This window comes from Siphateles boraxobius, unplaced genomic scaffold (genome assembly GCF_051911475.1).
Source record: "Siphateles boraxobius isolate OS27281-9 unplaced genomic scaffold, OSU_SipBor_1 12, whole genome shotgun sequence".
NCBI lineage: Eukaryota > Metazoa > Chordata > Actinopteri > Cypriniformes > Leuciscidae > Siphateles > Siphateles boraxobius.
Window position 1 is genome coordinate 11,956,045 of NW_027508722.1, and position 19,903 is coordinate 11,975,947.

General features: G+C 38.2%; 1 protein-coding gene and 2 long non-coding RNA genes across 3 annotated transcripts in view; 1 reads left to right on the forward strand and 2 right to left on the reverse strand.

Moving 5' to 3' along the window:
* LOC143715966 (uncharacterized) overlaps window positions 1-19,903 on the forward strand; it is a 139,502-nt gene that overhangs the window by 14,428 nt on the left and 105,171 nt on the right. The window contains exon 6 of the mRNA XM_077207924.1: window positions 7,033-7,099. Coding sequence (XP_077064039.1) covers window positions 7,033-7,099 — 67 coding nt within the window. The remainder of the gene's footprint in view (window positions 1-7,032; window positions 7,100-19,903) is intronic.
* LOC143713524 (uncharacterized) lies at window positions 11,114-11,943 on the reverse strand. Its single transcript, XR_013195107.1, has 3 exons — window positions 11,897-11,943; window positions 11,704-11,789; window positions 11,114-11,383 (listed from the first exon to the last, which is right to left on the reverse strand). It is a non-coding gene; the product is annotated as an uncharacterized LOC143713524 (long non-coding RNA).
* LOC143713525 (uncharacterized) lies at window positions 16,248-16,983 on the reverse strand. The gene is made up of 3 exons (XR_013195108.1): window positions 16,824-16,983; window positions 16,514-16,643; window positions 16,248-16,385 (listed from the first exon to the last, which is right to left on the reverse strand). It is a non-coding gene; the product is annotated as an uncharacterized LOC143713525 (long non-coding RNA).

The following is a 19,903-nucleotide window of genomic DNA, read 5'->3' on the forward strand; positions in this document are numbered from 1 at the left end:
CGAAAATGAGAAAAATAAACAGTTTAAGCAGGAGGAAATGGTTGGGAAGACGAGGGGAGCAAATAAATAATTTTACAAATGTCCTGCTGTTGCTGCTGGTCATGCAAATGTTTGTGCTTTGTTTCTGTTTGATATAATTGTAAATATAGGCCTATCTATTAAAATACTGATATTCTGGTCTATAACTCCTCCCTGAACATCTTGCTGTCCTTGCTCTCTCATTGGCGGTCATCGCCGATGTAGTTTTCAGAAAACTTTTCACACAGCAGGATTGTGAATCGCCGACAGGTCCAGATATTTAGCATGCCAAATATCTCACAGGCGTCGGTGACTCGTCTGCGATTCTCTCAGATCGTGTCTTTGCTCATTCACACTGCATGATTGTCACTCGCGTGAACGAGCACCGATTTGCCTGTGATTTCGGGCATTTGTCTGCGATTTCTGAAAACCTGTCGGCGAGCCAAAATCGGGGCTAAAATTGTGCAGTCTGAACTCGGCATAAGACACTGAATATCTGACATTGAAAAATTATTTTCAATAATCACAAATATAAAGAAATCTCCTTTGGTCCTTCCAAATCCAGAATCTGTCTTGCTAGCAAGTTAGCCCATAATGCAACAAATCTGGGTGTTAATTCAGATCTCTAACTTGATTATCGAATCCGCTTTGACATTAAAAATAGCTTCTACTAGTTGTGAACTATTTCCAATCTTAATTCATTTCTAAATTGATGATTGCAAAAGGTTATCCATGAGCAGACTATTGCACTTCTTTTCCCCAGTCCTCATTAACACGCTAATAGATAGTCTAGAATGCAGCAAGACTGCTGACTTGTACTAAAAAAAGGAAACATATTTCTTCACTTCTTGACTTGTTTCATTGCTCCCTGTCCATTTTAGAATTCAGTTTAAGCTTCTACTGTTAGTAAAGCATTTAATGGGGTTTTATGTCCTTTTTATCCTTTAGTCCTTTATCCTTTAATGGGGTTTTATGTCCTTTTATGTCCTTTAGATGGCGCCGCGGATGGCTGCCTCGGTGTGGAGCTCTCCAGCTATTGTGTTGTTTTTGTTCGTTTGTTCTGCGTTTAGTCATTCTTTTCCTATCAGTTTCACCAAAGACGAACTACTGGATATTAGGAAACACACACCAGAAACCTTTTCTACAGTTTTTGATTATTCGGACGTTTTGCTGGACATTCTCGTCGGAGGTGTAGCGTTCTTGTTCAAACGCGCGTTCAGACTTAAACGCGGGAAGCGAGCCGGCGCGCTGGTTAAACTCCGCGAGCGCGGCCTGCGCACTGCACTCCCCAGTATTCATCTCGCGAATCTCCGATCCCTTCCTAACAAAACGGATGAACTTCTTCTCCTCACCCACACTAACAAGGATTTTTTAAACTCTGCTGCTTGGTGCTTCACTGAAACCTGGCTGAGTGAAGCCATACCGGACAACGCAATACATCTGCCGGGCTTCCAGCTGTTCCGAGCGGATCGCATCGCGGAGCTAACGGGGAAAACGAGAGGTGGTGGATTGTGTTTCTACATTAACGAAAGTTGGTGTTCAGATGTAACAACACTGAAGAAGATGTGCTCTCCTAATTTAGAGGCACATTTCATAAACTGTAAACCCTTCTACTCGCCTCGGGAATTTTCCTCTTTCATTCTCGTGAATGTTTACATCCCTCCAGACGCGTGCGTGAGCGCGGCGCTACAACAGCTGGCTGAACAAATATCTGAAACGGAACAAAGGTACCCAGACTCTCTTTTAATCATTCTTGGGGATTTTAACAAAGCAAATCTTTCCCGTGAACTACCAAAATACAGACAGCACGTTACATGTCCCACCAGAGACAGTAATATACTGGACCACTGTTACACCACACAATAAGAAATGCGTATCACTCCGTCCCACGGGCAGCTTTGGGGCTCTCTGATCACTGTTTGGTTCATTTCATACCGACCTACAGGCAGAAACTGAAATCAGCTAAACCTGCAATAAGGACTGTAAAAAGATGGACTAATGAAGCAGAGCAGAATCTACAGGCCTGCTTTGATTGCACTGATTGGACTGTTTTTGAAGCTGCTACCAATGATCTGGATGAGCTCACAGATACTGTAACATCATATATAAGTTTCTGTGAGGATACATGCATTCCTACCAGGACATTCTTATCATTCACTAATGATAAACCATGGTTTACTGGGAAACTCAAACACCTTCGTCATGCCAAAGAGGATGCTTACAGAAGTGGGGATAAAATCTTGTATAACCAGGCCAGAAACAGATTGACAAAGGAGATCAGAGTTGCTAAAAGGAACTACTCTGATAAACTGAAAAACCAGTTTTCATCCAACGACCCATCATCAGTCTGGAATGGCCTGAGGAACATCACCAACTACAAGTCACCATCCCCTCGATCTGTGGACAATCAACACCTGGCTGACGATTTAAATTCATTTTACTGCCGGTTTGAAAAGCCCTCATTCACACCACACACCCGGTCTGATCTGCACTTCACACTTTCACCATCACCTCCTGCACTCCAATTATCACTCCCCCCTCCTGCCATCCAACCTGAGCTTAAGGTCTGTGTGGAGGACGTGAGCCGAGTCTTCAAAAAACAGAAGACTAGGAAAGCCTCAGGCCCAGACGGCATCTCATCTGCTTGTTTAAAAGCCTGCGCTGACCAACTGGCCCCGGTCTTCACGCAGATCTTCAACAGATCATTGGAGCAGTGTGAAGTTCCCTGCTGCTTCAAACGCTCCACTATCATTCCTGTCCCCAAAAAACCCAAAATCACTGGACTTAATGACTACAGACCTGTCGCTCTCACGTCTGTGGTCATGAAGTCGTTTGAAAGACTGGTGCTGGCCCACCTGAAGGACCTCACTGGACCCTTGCTGGATCCCTTTCAGTTTGCTTACAGAGCAAACAGGTCTGTTGATGATGCAGTCCACATGGGACTGCATTATATCCTGCAACATCTCGACAGACCAGGGACTTATGCAAGGATCCTCTTTGTGGACTTCAGTTCGGCCTTCAATACCATCATGCCTGGTCTTCTCACAGCCAAACTGACCCAGCTCTCCATACCATCCTCGATCTGTCAGTGGATCACCAGCTTCCTGACGGACCGGCAGCAGCGAGTGAGACTGGGGAAACACACATCCAAGACACTCACAATCAGCACCGGAGCCCCCCAAGGGTGCGTTCTCTCCCCACTGCTCTTCTCCCTGTACACTAATGACTGCACTTCTAAAGACCCCACTGTCAAGCTCCTGAAATTTGCAGACGACACCACTGTCATCGGTCTCATCCAAAACGGTGACGAGTCTGCTTACAGACTGGAGGTTGAACAGCTGGCTGCCTGGTGCAGTTATAACAACCTTGAGCTGAACACGCTCAAAACAGTGGAGATGATCGTGGACTTCAGGAGGAACAGCTCAGCACTCCCCCCACTCACCATCATGAACAGCACTGTGGAAGCAGTGGAGTCATTCAGGTTCCTGGGCACTATCATCTCTCAGGACCTGAAGTGGGACAATCACATTGACTCCACTGTGAAAAAGGCCCAGCAGAGACTGTACTTCCTTCGCCAGCTGAGGAAGTTCAACCTGCCACAGGATCTGCTGATTCAGTTCTACTCAGCCGTCATTGAGTCTGTCTTTTGCGCTTCCATCACTGTCTGGTTTGGTTCAGCTACCAAATCAGACATCAGGAGACTACAACGGACAGTCCGGACTGCGGAGAGGATTATTGGTGCCCCCCTGCCAAAACTCCAGGACCTGTACTCTTCCAGAGTGAGGAAGAGAGCAGGTAAAATCATCACAGACTCCACTCACCCTGGACACCACCTGTTTGAACTGTTACCGTCAAGACGGAGACTCAGATCACTGGCCACAAGAACATCTCGGCACAGGAACAGTTTCTTCCCACAGGCCATTTCCCTCCTGAACAGTTAACACTCCTCCCAAGGCATATGCCTGTAAGTGCAATACTCCCACTGTTTAGTGCAATATCCCACAACTCAGGTGATACTTATATGTAGATTTATTTATTTATAATATTCAAAACACTGTAAATAGGTTCATAATCTGTAAATCTGAAAATGTCTATTCTGACTAAACCCAACTGTGATAGTTTTATTCTCATATATTTATATTTTTATTTTTTTTATTCTTATAATTGTAGTATTATGTTTCATGTTGTATTTGTATTTGTATATGTCCACTGGAAGCCTCAGTACCAAAACAAATTCCTTGTGTGTGCAAGCACACTTGGCAATAAAGCTCTTTCTGATTCTGATTCTGATTTTGCTGAACTTTGGTCAATGTAAGCAGTGTTTGAAAATTTAGAAATACCATTTACTTAATTTTCTAAAACAATCCATAAAAGGTTTGATCAAATATTGTAGATTTTGCTCTAGGTCACTAATCAAATAAAAAAAAATTTTAACATGACCTTATGAACCCCATTTTTTTTCTTCATGGATCCTTAGTGTTACACTTGGTTGAAGCAGAGGCAGGATCCAAGTGCAGTGTAATTTAATAAGCAAACTCAAAACTTCACAAAGAGAGGGGCCGGGAACGGGAACAAGAACAGGGCTCAGGACAGAACAACCAAACACACAACGATAACTGACCCAGAACAAAACTGAACACAGGGTTTAAATACATAGGGAAACAGATGAGGAAACTAGACACATCTGACAAGACTAACGAGATACACCTGAACTGAACTAAAAATGAAGCAGAAACCAAACAGGCAGGGGGCGGAGGAAGACTAATTAACAGATTAACTAAACAAAGACAAGAGGAGAACTCAAAACAGACTGAAATCTTATTGGGATGATGAGCAAAAGGGCAGACATTTACATTTAATACAACCATTAGTAGGTAGAGGAAGGAAAGCTGTATTATTTCAAGACTAAGACTGGGACATACAGGACTTAATTCGACAATGCATATAATAGGAAAACATCCTACGGGATTGTGTGAATGGTGTTGAATCAGAGAAACAGTGGAACATGTAATCACTAAGTGTAATAAATATTCAGTGGAAAGAATATAATGAATTTCAGAAGAAAGGTGACCAACAAATAACATTAAAGAAGTTTTAAAACTCAGTAGAAGGGGGTAGTTTAATAATAAAGTTTTTGAATTGAACAAATTTGTTTTATAGAATATAGATTTATTATTATTATATTATTAACGGTAACATTATCCCTCTCTGGAATGTGAAGGACTTGGGCTGTAGATGGAGGAGCTGAACACGCAACAACATTGAAAGCACAAGTCCTGAATGTTCTGGGAAGAGGGATATACTGTAATGTCTCTGATCCATTACTTACAGTAGATGGCGGTGATGCTCTTTTTTTAAGAATACGAACCGCCAATAAGCCCAAGTAAGAAGAAGAAGAAGAAGAAAACATACTGACAATAGCTACATAGCTGTGTCCCAATGTAAAGGCTGCGTCCTTCGAAGGCCGTATTTGAAGGCTGATTAGCCGCATTTGAAGGCCGACTGCGTCACCGCGGCGCGATGAAGGCTGTCCCAATTCAATTTCGCATCCTTCCAAGGCCGTATTCAAAGGCCGGTTGCGTCATCGCGGCGCGACGAAGGCTACCCTGAACAATCCATGGCGACGGTTTTGCAATCTGTCCCATCAGTTTATAAACTGTGGGCTACTCATGAATTCTTAAACTGTTCCCTAGGTTTAACAAATCGTGCCCACGATGATTCAACAAGGCCACCTGTTTATGAGGGATGCTTTGCATTGTGTTTAAACTTCATTTTTTAAAATGGATAATTTCTTGAATTTTCTAAAAAAGGACATTTAGGCTTATACCTTTAAAGTCATTTTTTTGGGGAGGAAAAAGCTCAGTATAATAGAATAAGCAAAAAAGGCTTCACATATAAAAAATAAATATAACACAAACACAAGGTTAGGTTTTATTATATAAAAATAAAACATTCATAATTTTTTTATGATTAACATATTACTGTCTTCAGTGAACTCATTTATAGTTATAATTATAAACACAAATAATAATAATAATAATTATCATTAGTACATTTAGGCTACATATTTAGAAGCCGCTTTTATCAAAAAAAGGAACAAAGCAATTCGTCAAATGTCAGTCATAATACAGGCTAGACAGTAATAATGAAGGGCTAAGATTGTCATAAATACACACAAGATTTTGATAAAATATCCAAGTGTTTGTGTGGAGTGTGGAGCACGCACTGCATGGTACGGAGGCGTGGGCGCGGACACTTGCATTTTCCTATCAACAGTGGAAATAACTTAAAGGGATAGTTCACCCAAAAATGAAAATTCTGTCAGTATTTACTCACCCTCATGTTGTTCCAACCCCTTAAGACCTTCGTTCATCTTCAGAACACGAATTAAGATATTTTTGATGAAATCTGAGAGCTGGATTACTCCTCCATACTAGTCCATAGGCTTCTTCAGGGATTGAAACTTGCCAGCCCCGAAAAGTTATTAAAAACATCGTTAAAATAGTCCAAGTGACTACAGTGGCTCAATCTAAAGTTTACCAAGGAACGAGAATACATTTGTGCGCAAAAACAAACAAAAATAACGACTTTATTTCAACTATTCATTTTCTTCTCTTTAGGCCTCTAGTCAGTTAACGTAGTGTGATTGCGTAGAGCTACGTCACACATAGGCTCACTATTGGCCAACGCTGGTCATGTGGGTGATGTGTGTGACGTACAACAACAGAAGCTTACGCTGTTAAAGTAGTGAACTGACTCGAGGTCAGCTTAAGTGCTGCTGTCTTTAAAGTAAAAGGGGGACATACCAAATACTAACACATTATGAAATATTTAAATGTTTCTATTAAACCTTCACTCAAATTGTTTATATTTAATATAAATTGTACTGGGGGAAACGTATAAAACATATGAAAAATGCAAAATAGCATTTTTACTAGTGGCCTCAGACTTTTGGTCCCAACTGTATAAACCCTGAGCTGATTATAGACTGCCATTTTACAATTTGTTTTAAAGGACTTGTGCTGGGAGCACCAACAAGTGTACTTGAGTCCTCTGTTCTGGTTAATCTAGTTGATGTCAAGTCTACTAATGTTGTAAGTGCAAGTTCAAATGCCAGCATCTCACTCACCAGCCTACTGATTCATGGTAAATAGATTTCTCACAGTTCTCCAATGATGTGTTAAATCACAATTTATTCAACAATAACATTTGTTCTTTTCTCAATGCATACAGTTCAAATAACTCTCTTTTCTTGTTATGACTTACAGCAGCAATTTGCCTTCTCAGTATCTTCTGGCATCTGATCTGATGAGACCCGAGAGAGACCCGAGGACTAATCATGCTTTAGAGTAGTATATGGATATTTAGTAACATATTGGCATGTTTTAAAATGTTTTCCATTGGCTTCTTTCTTTATCTGATTTTTTCTATAAGATTATTCACAAACGTATAAGAATCCCATGTGTGTTTGACGTATATATGGTGTTAGGTATGTTGGACACATAAAAAGCCAACTTTTTTATTGTGGTGTTGTAATGATCTTTTAACATAATTTACTGATTGTGGAAATAGTCATGAAAATGTACACTTGTATTTTGAAAGAGATTTGAAGTTACATTGAAAATAATTTGTTAATGTATAGATAACAATTGTAAATACAATAAAAATTTCAATGTTATTAAACTAAAATCATTTTGTTTGTAAATGTTTACTTACTATAAATAAAAATGTATATTGAGATGTCTCTTTAAAATATACAGACCATATTTTCATGTCATATAATGTAAGGGTGGTTTCACAACAGTATGTAACACCCACTCACCAGTATGGAACGACCCTTGTTAACTGGATGCTTGACTCAATGCCAAACAAAGCATCTAGAATTTGATTCATCACAATGAGCCAGGTCAATGGCCCAATCAGAAGACGCAGAGTTTGAAAGAGGCAAAGCACACAAACAAACATTTATTTATTTATGAACATTTATTGGAGGATCAGCGCCATGAGATGAAACATCTCGTTTTCATGGGAGTCCTCAGGATCATGTCCAAACAACAGCAAAACAACGGAGTAGATACAAAATACAAAATATAAGAAAAACCTTAACCACACACTCACACTCATTCACACGCACCACACGGACACCACACACACCCCCGCCTGCCCGCCCGGACACACACCCAAGCTCTCACTATCCCCCCTCCCGCACACACCAACCCCCCGGAATAGAGGAAAAGGCGTAAGCGAGCGAATAGATGCAGGAAGACTGTTCCAGTCACAAGGGGCTCTAACACAGAAAGTATATTTCCCAATTTCTCTCTTAACTCTAGGGACAGTTAAGAAGATCTGTTCGTTGTGACGAAGCTTATATTGTGAACTGTAAGGCACTAAATATTGCAATAAGTAATATGGATATTGAAAGTAAATACATTTAAAAATAAGCTGAAACCAATGATATTGTCTTCTGGCTGAAGGTGCAAGCCAGGACAGCTGTTCATACATCACACAATGATGTGTCCTGTTGGGGCAGCGAAGGGCGAATCGGCACAGGCTGTTGTATACCACATCAAGAGAATGTAAACATGTAGCAGTAGTTTTAGCATATATAATATCTGCATAGTCTAGTATAGGTAGCAACAACGGAGTGACTAACCTGAAAGTTAAGGCAGTCTATCGATTGATATAATGTTTTAAGATGAAAGTTACGTTTTTTGTTAAGCGCTTGTATATGAGCTTTGAATGAAAGATCATTTTCTAGCCAAACATCGAGATATTAAAATTTTTCTGTTAGCTCTAGAGGAGAAGAATCCAGAAAATGGAGATTAAGATTATTACTATCTTTCTTCTGAAAAAGCATACAATAAGCTTGATTTATTCAGCAGGAGTCCATTAAATGACAGCCACTGCTGTACAGAATCAAAATCATGTTGTAAGGAATAATTTATGTCAGGAATATTCAATTTAGAGCAATATATAATTGTATCATCTGCATAAAGATGAATGTTACATCGTAAACAGCAGAGTGGCAAGTAATTAATAAAAATGGAAAATAAATGAAGAACCCTGGGGTATGCCTTTATCTACACCTGTAAAATTCGACTGACTGCCCCTGAAGGACACACACTGGCGGCGGTGATGGAAATATGAGTTAAACCACAGAAGAGATGAACGGGAAAGGCCAATTGAATATTATTTATCCAGGGGCAGAAAATGATCAACTAAATCAAATGCTTTTGTAAGATCTAAGAAGATGGCAGCAGTACACATATTGTTATCAAAACTAGAAAACATCTCATTTGTAAATTTCAAAAGAGCAGTGGTAGTTGAGAAGTGTTTCCTGAAACCTGACTGGCATTGAGATAGTACATTGTTATCAGAAAGATAGTTAGATAATTGATCGAAGATAATTTTCTCATAACTTTTCACAATACTGTTAATTATTGAGATAGGTCTATAATTGTTCATGTTTTGGGTGTCCCCTCCTTTATACAATGGAATGACTTTGGTACACTTCCATGCCAGAGGCACTTCATGAGTTAGAAATGAAAATTTAAAGAGCTGCAGCCAATGGAGAGGATGATTTGAGTCTTTGATTTGAGCAAACATGATTTGAGTTTTTAGAATTTTTCTATTTTGTTATATTTTCCTAAATTATTAAAGAGTTGATGTAATGAACAGTTAAACGATAAATGAGATATGATAAATCACATGGGGAAAAAAAAGATGAATCACACAAAATATCAAACTCTTATCAGAAAAGGGGAAAAACCTAATCCAATTAATATAACAGCTGCTAAATCTATGCTCTGATTATGGGATTAAATATGATGTGCAATATAATGAAAAGAAGAGTGTTGCCATGATGTGTAGAAAAAAAGGGGATAAGGACGTCAATTTTCCAGATTTTTTCAGGGCAAGTACTAAATGAACTGTATATGCACTAAAACAAAATATTTGGGGCATATCATTAATGATGAAATGTGTGATGGCAATATGTATAGGCAGCGCCGAATGTTATATGGCCAAGCTAATGTTGGTAAGATACATTTTATATGTGTTCAGTTCAGGTTAAGATAAACCTTTTAAGAGCATACTGTACTTCTTTTTATACTGCTCCATAGTGGGTTAATTAAAAAAGAAGCCTATTTGAGCCTATATAAGCTTAAAGTTTGATTACAATGATTGTATGAGGATTATATATAAAAAACGAGGTGGTAAGTAATCTATTTTGTATGTCAAGACTAAAAACCCTAAAAACCTGGCTTTAATGAGAAATTTGATGTATAAATTTATTTGTTGGCTGGATAATTCACAGAATGCTATTATTATGCTGTTAAGAATTGGCATAATTGTCTATTTTAAATGTTTTGTATGTGATTTTGTTGTATGTTTTCTCTCTGTGACCAGGGATTTAGATTTACCACCAGGAACACATTAGGGGTTTCTATACTTTAAGTTTATTCGTTAATGATGTAAAATAAAAACAATTTATTTCCAAATGTGGTTTATCAATTTAATTGATAAAAAAAAAACAGTTCCAGAAAAAGAAACAGAAAAGAGCAGAAAAAAAAACTGAATTCAATAAATGAGGTTCACAGAGCTGGTGATACAATTTAAACCACCTCACTTCCGTACATTTCTCAGGGTGCAATTATCTCTGTGATAGCTTTATTCTTGAGTATCACATACCACTTTGTGTATAACGAACACAATACTCTTAAACACGGCAATACAAGAATACAACCGTTTTAAAGTGCAAAAAAAAACAGTAAAAATCAAGAGTAAACGTTACCAAAACGTTACAATACAATGCGATACGGCAGAATACAAGACAATACCATACAATACGGCAGTGGGAATACTCAAAACACATGAAACATTAATAAAAATTGAGTGTATAACATTTGGCATAATGCCAAATAACCAGGCCTACACCGCATGGTGGGACGTCATATCATCGCGTTCATTACACACATCATAACTTTTCAAATATGACAGTTCTCTGAATTAACACAACACTATATGCATCCACAAATGGTATAGAAAAATCACTGACAGGAATGGCTTCATGTCCAGGAGAGGAGAGAGCCTCTGGACAATCATTAACAACTCTCTTCAGGTATGGCCAGTACTTGCATATTAAATCAGTGCACATGAACTGCACATTCCTTGGAGTCAACTCCTTTTGTAGAAACAAGGGATATGCAAATATTTCTCCCTTCATCATGTTGAGACTTCTCAGAAGCACACCATGTCGACAGACAGCCACCTCCATGCCCTCCTCATCCAACTTGTTGGTTTTCTTTGGGACGGACTCCCGTGCTGCAGTCCACTGACTCGACCCACAGACACCTTTTCCAACTGACTATCAAGATGAGAACAAAGTGAAAGAAAAACAATGTGATTATTTAACAACACAGTATTAAATTACCTATTTGGATAAATGTCTAAATACATATGTGTAAAGACATGTCAGTCTGTGAGTATTTTTTTTTACACATTTCAAATTGCCACAAGTGAATTTTTGCTTTACTGCAATTTCAAGCCATGCAAGATGGCAATATTTTACAATTCAATGCATTGTTCTTAATTTTGCTATTGTAGAAAATTTGCATTCCTATTTCTTGTTTAGGATATACAGTACCATTTCAAAGATCATAAAGACAAAACAGCAATACATCTTACATGCTTTGTCTTATCATTAATGTAGTCCACAAACTTGGAAACATCTTCATCCTCACAGACAAAGACACCCTTAAACAAGCCATGATCTTCATCCCTTGAAAATATTTAGAAGGGCTTAATTTAATTATCTAATGAAAAACTAGCTGGAATAAAATATTATTTTGAAATGCTTTTGGAAAGACAATTATATAACTTCCCCTACCCTCTTTTGAAGCGATACATTTTCCTGTTACCATCTACCTTCTTTGAAAAGCATCTGCGTATATCTTTCCATTCTATAAAAACAAAACAATCAAAAACCATATAAGAAAAAGCTCACTCCCAAAAAAGAAAAGATGAAATATAAATATTTGGTTATTAATTCAATTAATACTCGCCCAAAGAACTCTGTCCCCTGTTCTAGTAAACTGGTGAAGGACTGTCTAGACATTCCAGGAGCAGTCAGTTTCATGTGGTCATAGGACACAAACACATCTATTTTATATGATAGTGGCAGGATGGGTTAGCACCCCTCCCACTTGTTTTAGGTTTGACCAATGGCCAGGGTTCCGGTGCGTATAAGAGCATGAGCTACCAGTTCGAGTAGCCTCTGCCTGCAGACACGGAGGCTGCATTTTCAGGACCCCACTTCTAGGACCGCATTTCTAGGACCCTAGGTTTTTAGTGACAACGCCACCTATCGAATTAGAGGACCAGCGAAGATGAATGACATTCAGAGTGTGAGTATCAAATGCGAATCAATTTTTATTTGTTTAACTTTAAAAACAATTTTGATGCATTTCATTGGAAAGTTAACATTGCCAACGTGCTGGTGATTTGCTAAACAGTCTTGAATGCATAGCCATCATATATTAGCCTCTAATGCTGGAAAATGAATTGTTAGCACGTTCATTTAACGGAACTGTTGCATGATAAGCCTGTGTTGACTTATTTACAGCACAATAACTGTAGCATGTTTGTTCTGAAAGCTTGTTTATTACTCATTGTTTTTCCATTTTAATTCAGTTAAAATAATCTTAATGTTTTCACTGTCACCTTCTCACAGTCAGCCTGTTTAACGTTACCCACAATACATGTTATGTGTACGTCTCTTCATTTTGACATGGTTTTATAAAGTTGGTTGAGACATATGACATTTTAATAGTCAGACATATCCGAGAGGCCATTATAATAATTGAAATCCCACGTGTTAGATTGTGTCATTTACTGTATACTGTACTCTATATGAAGTGCTATCAAGGACACAGCTCAGGGTAGGCAATAGTGTGACAAAAGATAAATAAATAAATTGGTTAAGCACTAGGCTTAGGCCAAATTTATGTCTATTTATTTATATGAAATTAACTTAAAATGTTTTTCAAGAAACGACATGAGTGTTTCTAGAACCTTTGTTCCGCGAACATCAAAATCATTTTTTTTTTTCAAATCTTTGAACAGTATGCAATAATTGTATTATGAAAATTAATTGGTATGGAGATTGATATCATTATTTTTATCATTATCATTACTCTGTGGTAACTAAGATCTTTTAAATATGAAATTTAAAATTAGAGAGTAGAACATGGTCAACTAAATGTTCCTTATTTAAATCACTTCTCTTTCTCTCTCTTAGGAGTCAGTGATGATGTTGTCCATGTGTTTGTCCATCCATTGAAGTTCTGTCTATGTGGTTCAGGTCATGATCAAATTTGTTTTTTTGTGTGTTCAAGTTCAGTGGTTATATATTATTTTGTAAAATATTTTGTGTGTTCAATTTCAGTTTTTATATATTATTTTGTAAAATATTTTGTGTGTTCAATTTCAGTTATATATTATTTTGTAAAATATTTTGTGTGTTCAAGTTCAGGTGTTTTATATTATTTTGTAAAATACAAAATCTTAAATCTACCCCCAGAGTCATCCTTGTCTTCCCTCTGTACTTGAAAATGTGGTCCATAGTGACTGAAAAGACTATAAAATGATTCCTTGTTTATTTTACTTGAGTTATTATATGCTACTTAGACCCAATAATTTCTCAACATTCCTAGGAACCTGGTTTAATTGCAATAAAGAAAGTAGTATTTGGGTGTAATAAAACTTGAAAGAAAAAAAAAACACTCTAATGTAGTTAAAACTGGGTGGAAATATTGCATTGGTGGCACTTTTTTCGGTCCTTCAAAACTAGGGTCCTGGAAATGCGTTCCTGGGACTGCGGTTCTCCGACTCGGTAGGTGGCGCTGTCACAAAAAACTAGGGTCTTAGAAATGCGGTCCTAGAAGTGGGGTCCTGAAAATGCAGCCTCCGGGACTGCAGACAGATAATATTGACCAGTTCCTTGGCATGCCTCATTATCCGGGGTCGTGACGTCATCTATGCGTCCTGCTGCTTTCTGCTGGGTTCAGCGTAACGTGTTGCTCGTAAAATTTGCCGAAGCTGTTCATCCACTGGCGGTGCTGTTGGCGGGTCTATGGGCTTGGTTGGAGGGTTGAATGTGGACATTTGAGACAGTGTACGATTTATCGGTGCTTCATGCCAACGAGCATGTCGGAGACATTCGCCTCCATCTATCGCATAGTCTGGGGATGGTGATTCTGGGACAGCGTGCTTGGTTGCATGCGACAAGGACGATACCTACCTTCTGAATGAGTATTATCTGCCCTGTGTTTCGCTATACGACTTTGTTTGCGCTGTGCCTCATCAACTGCTGTTCTGTTTGGGTTCTGTTTTGTGTGTGTTGTTTTGTTGCGAGTGAGTCGTCTCGAGTGGCCGTTCAAGTGAACCGTTCAGGTGAACCATTTCAAGTGAACCGTCCTAAGCGGGCCTTGTACTGCGCCCGCAACTTTTTTATTTTTTCCCGAACTTGAAGCGTTGTTCGGCTAATACTCAGCTTAGCAAGTTCAGCAACGATGTACTTGATAACATCCTCGTTTCTGCACACGCCGTCAAATTGACGTTGTACTCTTTCTTCTGCCCAAATGCTCAGAAGAGCTTTGGTATCCTCGACAGACCAGTACAGGCGATTCTCCATTTTGAGCAGCGATAATTTTGCGCGATATAAAAAAAGTGAAATGTGCATCTTGCCGCAGACCATACCTTTCCCTAACACCGATAAACTCCGCCTTTTACCTTGACCACGCCTCTAGCCCGAGCTGGCCTGCTTTGGCCCAAGGTATTCGACGGGCCAGAAATCCTGGCCGTTGGCCCCGAGTAAGCCCCGCTCAAGCACCGGAAGTGACAGTGGAAACGCGACTGGCCCTGGCACGCACTAGCACGGCTCGACCCTGGCCCGGCAGTGGAAACGCGGGTATTGAGCCATTTCAAGTGAACGGTTTTCAGCGAGGGATGACTGCGTATTTGTGATATGTTTTGAGTTTGTTTCTTTTTTTTGGTTTATTTCTTTAACTAGTCGAGACCGAGTATTTTTGAAAATTATTGTATTAGTGAATTTATATATGTTTTTTTGTGGTTGAATTGTATTGCTGAATTTATGTGATTTGTTGTTATTGTTTTTGTATAACACTGCTCTTTAATGTCTTTTTTTTCTGTTGTTTGTTGGCAGGGCCTGGGCATCCGGGGGCAGATGAGGGGGCAATTAGGTGGTAGGGTCCTCACTGTGTGTTGTGGTCTTTTCTGACCTGAGTCGTGGAGTGTGTGCTGTGCTGGTGTGTGTGCACTGAATAGAGTATTCTTCATAGATGTGATACCTCGAGACTGCCCTTGGGTATGCCCAGGTTTCCCTGTCGCCCACTCTAGAACCTAGTGAATTGAAGAGAGTGATTGCTGGTCAACGCCTTTTATAGAAAAAGAACTGTCTTTAATAATTAATAAAATATATATGTTTTCAATCACCTATGTCTCTGACTCCAACTGTGGTTAGGATCTGTGCGTGCCTTAGCTTAGATGTCATATTAAATTCTTGGGGCGAAATTCCCCAAGTGGTGTAGTCGGAAATAATAAACTGAATTGAGCGTGGGTATAAATTGTTGTTACGCCCAATGTCATATAGAATAGAGCTGCCGCTCCCGCACCACTCTGCCACATAATGTTTCACAGCTTGCTGTGGCAGGCCAGTAACCAGACTTGATCAGTTGCGGGATGCTGGTAGTTCTGCTCACAAGACATATTGGACATGTGAATTGTGGCAAGCTGACATTGTAGCGACCTATTGAAATAATAACAATGTATTTGTAATATAACAAAACAAACAATCATTAAAATATTTGTTTTTGTTTGTTTTACACTGGACTCAACATCGATTCCTATGAGAATGGCCCTTTTACCTTCTGTCACCTCAATGTAATCAGTGGTACATTGGCACATTTGCTCAGGTGCCTCAACAGGCAAAAGGCAATCTAGAAAAAATAAATGAAGTTACCATAAATAAAATAGTGTTAAATTATTATTATGACTACATGGAAATTTCCATGATAGATTCTAAGTTTTTATAATTCTGAAAAAAATAACTACATACCTTTTGATGACCAGTAATGACACAATAATACACACCTATATCTTCGACAGCTGGCAAAACAGTGCGAGCAGACAGTGATGGACTTTCACCTGGGAACAATGAGACATTACAAATAATTAATAATAACTCTGCATGATTTGTGACAATTGGTGGTGTTATTACTCACCATGATCAATGTATCCTTGCCCAGACTCCAGAGATGATGTACTAACTGAATTGTTGATCTTTGTAGCTATAAATAGAGATTTATTAGAGATTAATAGAAATATACAGTACAGGCAAATGATGATGCTACACATTATCAGAGGAGAAAACTGTACGAGGTGCTAGAGCACATTGTGCAAATTATAGCAGACATACCATTTAATTTTTTTGCCTTTATAGATTTTGGGCTTTTCCGTTTAGGCTCAAGATACCCATACTCATCCCTCTCCACAAAAGAGACCGGCTTGAGAAGAGTGCCATGGGCTCGTTTGGTTTTCTTTTTCAGCTGGGAAAAATTAATGAAAATTAGAAATAAAACTGTTGAAAGAAATTGCTAAAAGTGATTGAAAGCAAGGACTTGGAAATCTATTAACAGATAAAAACAATATACATTTATTAAAGCAACTTAATGTGAATAAAAAAATTAACTTAATGAAGAAGAAAACTGAAATGTAATTAACATTACCAGTGGAGGATTGAACGTTTGTAGAATTTGTTCAGCCTTCCTGGTAGCTGCTTCAAGTTCAGCATTGTCAGCTTTGATTTCAAGATCCCTTGAAATAATTGCAGCTTCCTGACATAATTGGTCAAAACTTGATGAATTTTGACAAGACGCCATATTGAAGAAAAGAAGAGAAAGAATGCAAAGAGAAATAGGAAAATTGAAAGACAGACAGAGAGAGAGAGTGTGTGAGAGGGGGAGGTCGAGAGAGAGAGAGAGTGTGTGTGTGTGTGTGTGTGTGTGTGTGTGTGTGTGCGTGCGTGCGTGCGTGCGTGTGTGTGTGTGTGTGTGTAAGAGAGTGACAGAGTAGGAGAGCTTTTGCAAGTGATGGCTCTTAAAAGAGCCGTTGGTTTAAATGTTGTGGAGCGTGTAGATGGAGGAGTATGAGATGTATGTGAAGTAACTGCAAGACAAAAACATGGTGAATTACAACTTTTGGATTTTTTTTTTTTAATCTTTATTTATTAAACATTTTATGTATATAACTATTTACAACAAACACCAAGATCAGCCCACAATCATAAGACTAAATAATAAAATAAAATAAAACTGTGACCATAAAAGAAAGTCTCAAGATTTCTGGATTGTAACTTACATCAAATAAAAGCTTGGTAAAGTTACGTGTTATTGTAACTGTGTTTTTACTATGATTACTGTGGTAAAAGCATGGTAAGGTTTGCTGTCACTGTAGGGTTGGCCTACTACAAAATACCACAGAAGAAATAGGCTTACTGCGGTAAAACCATGGTATGATTTGTGTACTATAAACACAAAATACCACAGTAGAAGTACAGTGGTAGACTACATTAACTCCAAAAATATGAATATAATAAAATGATCGAAGATCTGGCCCGTTATGTGAATGCTGATACGGGTTTAATCACCCGCTAATCACCAGTAGCCTAGTATAATGTGTTGGGTTAAACTTATTTTGAACAAAAAATAATGTAATATAGATGACAAATACATTCCATGGAACATTAAGAAGCCGATCTGAATTAATAAAGAACATAATAATGAACTTTATATCGAACACCAAGACACCGTCTGATAAATACTCACCGAAATTTGGCATGTAAAACTGTTGATAAATATCGTGATGTTGTGCGAATGAGAATTGGGTCGCACTTCTTGACTGCGATTAACAAAATCGTAAGATATAGTACGATTTAATCCATTCGTACGAATTACTACGAATTTGCCATTACACAGGGGTGTGTTAAATGGGATGAACAAATCGTACGATTTCGTACGAGCCAGCTCGTATGATTTCGTACGATTTAGCCACTTGGTTAAATCGTGCGAATTAGTACGAATTCGTCGTGAGATAGGGTTGGTCTTGCTACGGGCACGTGTAAGTGCAGTGTCGAGTTTGACGTTGTTTGGATTAGAAATGCAAAAGATATCGTCAAATATATCGATAAAAGAAGCACACAATGAAGTTGTGGTTTAAAAATAAACATTCTGAAATTAGAGAGGGTTGTGTTTTAAAAATTGTGTTTTAAAAATAAACATTCTGACGTTAGAGAGGGTTGTGTTTTAAAAATTGTGTTTTAAAAATAAACATTCTGTCAGCTAAACATTAAGCCAGCTACACTGTTTACTAAAAAACACCAAACCAACGATTACTAAAAACACACGCAAAAACTGATTTTGCACATATATACTTTATTTTAATTAAAAACGAAGCAATTGACATAGTAACTGAATTTAAATATCCTGGATTCATCTCAGATTCAAATTTTAGTTTTAAGAAACACATTAAGAAAATGACAAAAACTATCAAATACAATTTACAAATACAGATTAGATCGTTCCTCTCTATGGATGTAGCCAAAATATTTATGCATGCTTTAATTTTTTCACACATCTCATATTGTATCACCTGATGGGGACAAGCCAGTGAGTCTGCCATTAGACCTCTAGAATCACTATACAAGCAAGCTATAAAAATACTTAATAGCTAGAAATAGCCATTTCGCTATCACCATTGATCCTAGAGAAACATAATTTAATGAGTTTTGAAAAGTTTAGACTCTTTTCGAACTTGACTCTAGTGTATAAGATTCTACACGGCCTGGCCCCTGCTTGTTTATTGGTTTTTATTTGCAATCGCCCCGTAGCTTCAGTAAAATCTACCAGAATAGCATCCATTTTTGATTGTAATATACCTTTCTGTCGTTCAACCTTTAGACAATATGCTTTTTCTTACAAAGCCACTACACAGTGGAATGCAATAGCGAATGATTTAAAGAGCTGAAATTCCATTAGAAGTTTTAAGTCAGAACTAAAATCCTTTCTGAAGACTACTCAAATCTGTACTCACTGAAGCTGATGTGGTGTTGATAAAATGTGGGGGGTTTTTTTTGGGGGGGGGGGGGGGGGGTTGTTTTTATTTGTACCCTGCCAGCGGACTGTAGATGTAAAATAGCCTATGGCTAACTCTGGTACAATGCATCAAATGGCAACATTTATGTTATAGATTGTATATGGTCCCTAATAAAAATGAAAAAAAAAAAAAAATACTGTAAAATCGATTATTCGCGATTAAAACATACACAGTACACACAGCATAATATACAGTATTTATAAATATAATACTATAGCCTATACACAGACACACATACATCTATCTATAAATTACAGAAATGTCTGTCTGTGTGTCTGTTATTCGCATATCTCGGTAAAAGAAACACACATTGAAGATGTTTAGATGATGTTTAGAAGGTTGTGATTTAAAAATGAACATTCTGACATTAGAGGGTTGTGGTTTTAAAATATCTGAATATTATATTTTATTCATCATTTGTAGTAGCCTATTCACAAACTGTTTGCTCAGGCGTTTTCTAAAAACAGATTTTGAATCTGTTATTCGCATATCTCTCGAACCGTTAGTCAGAAGCATTTCAAACTTGACAGGTGTCTTGCTACGGGCACGAGTAAGTGCAGTACCGAGTTTGATGTTGTTTGCATTTGAATTGCAAAAGATATCGTCAAATATATCGGTAAAAGAAGCACACAATGGCTTTTGCGGCTCTAGCTGG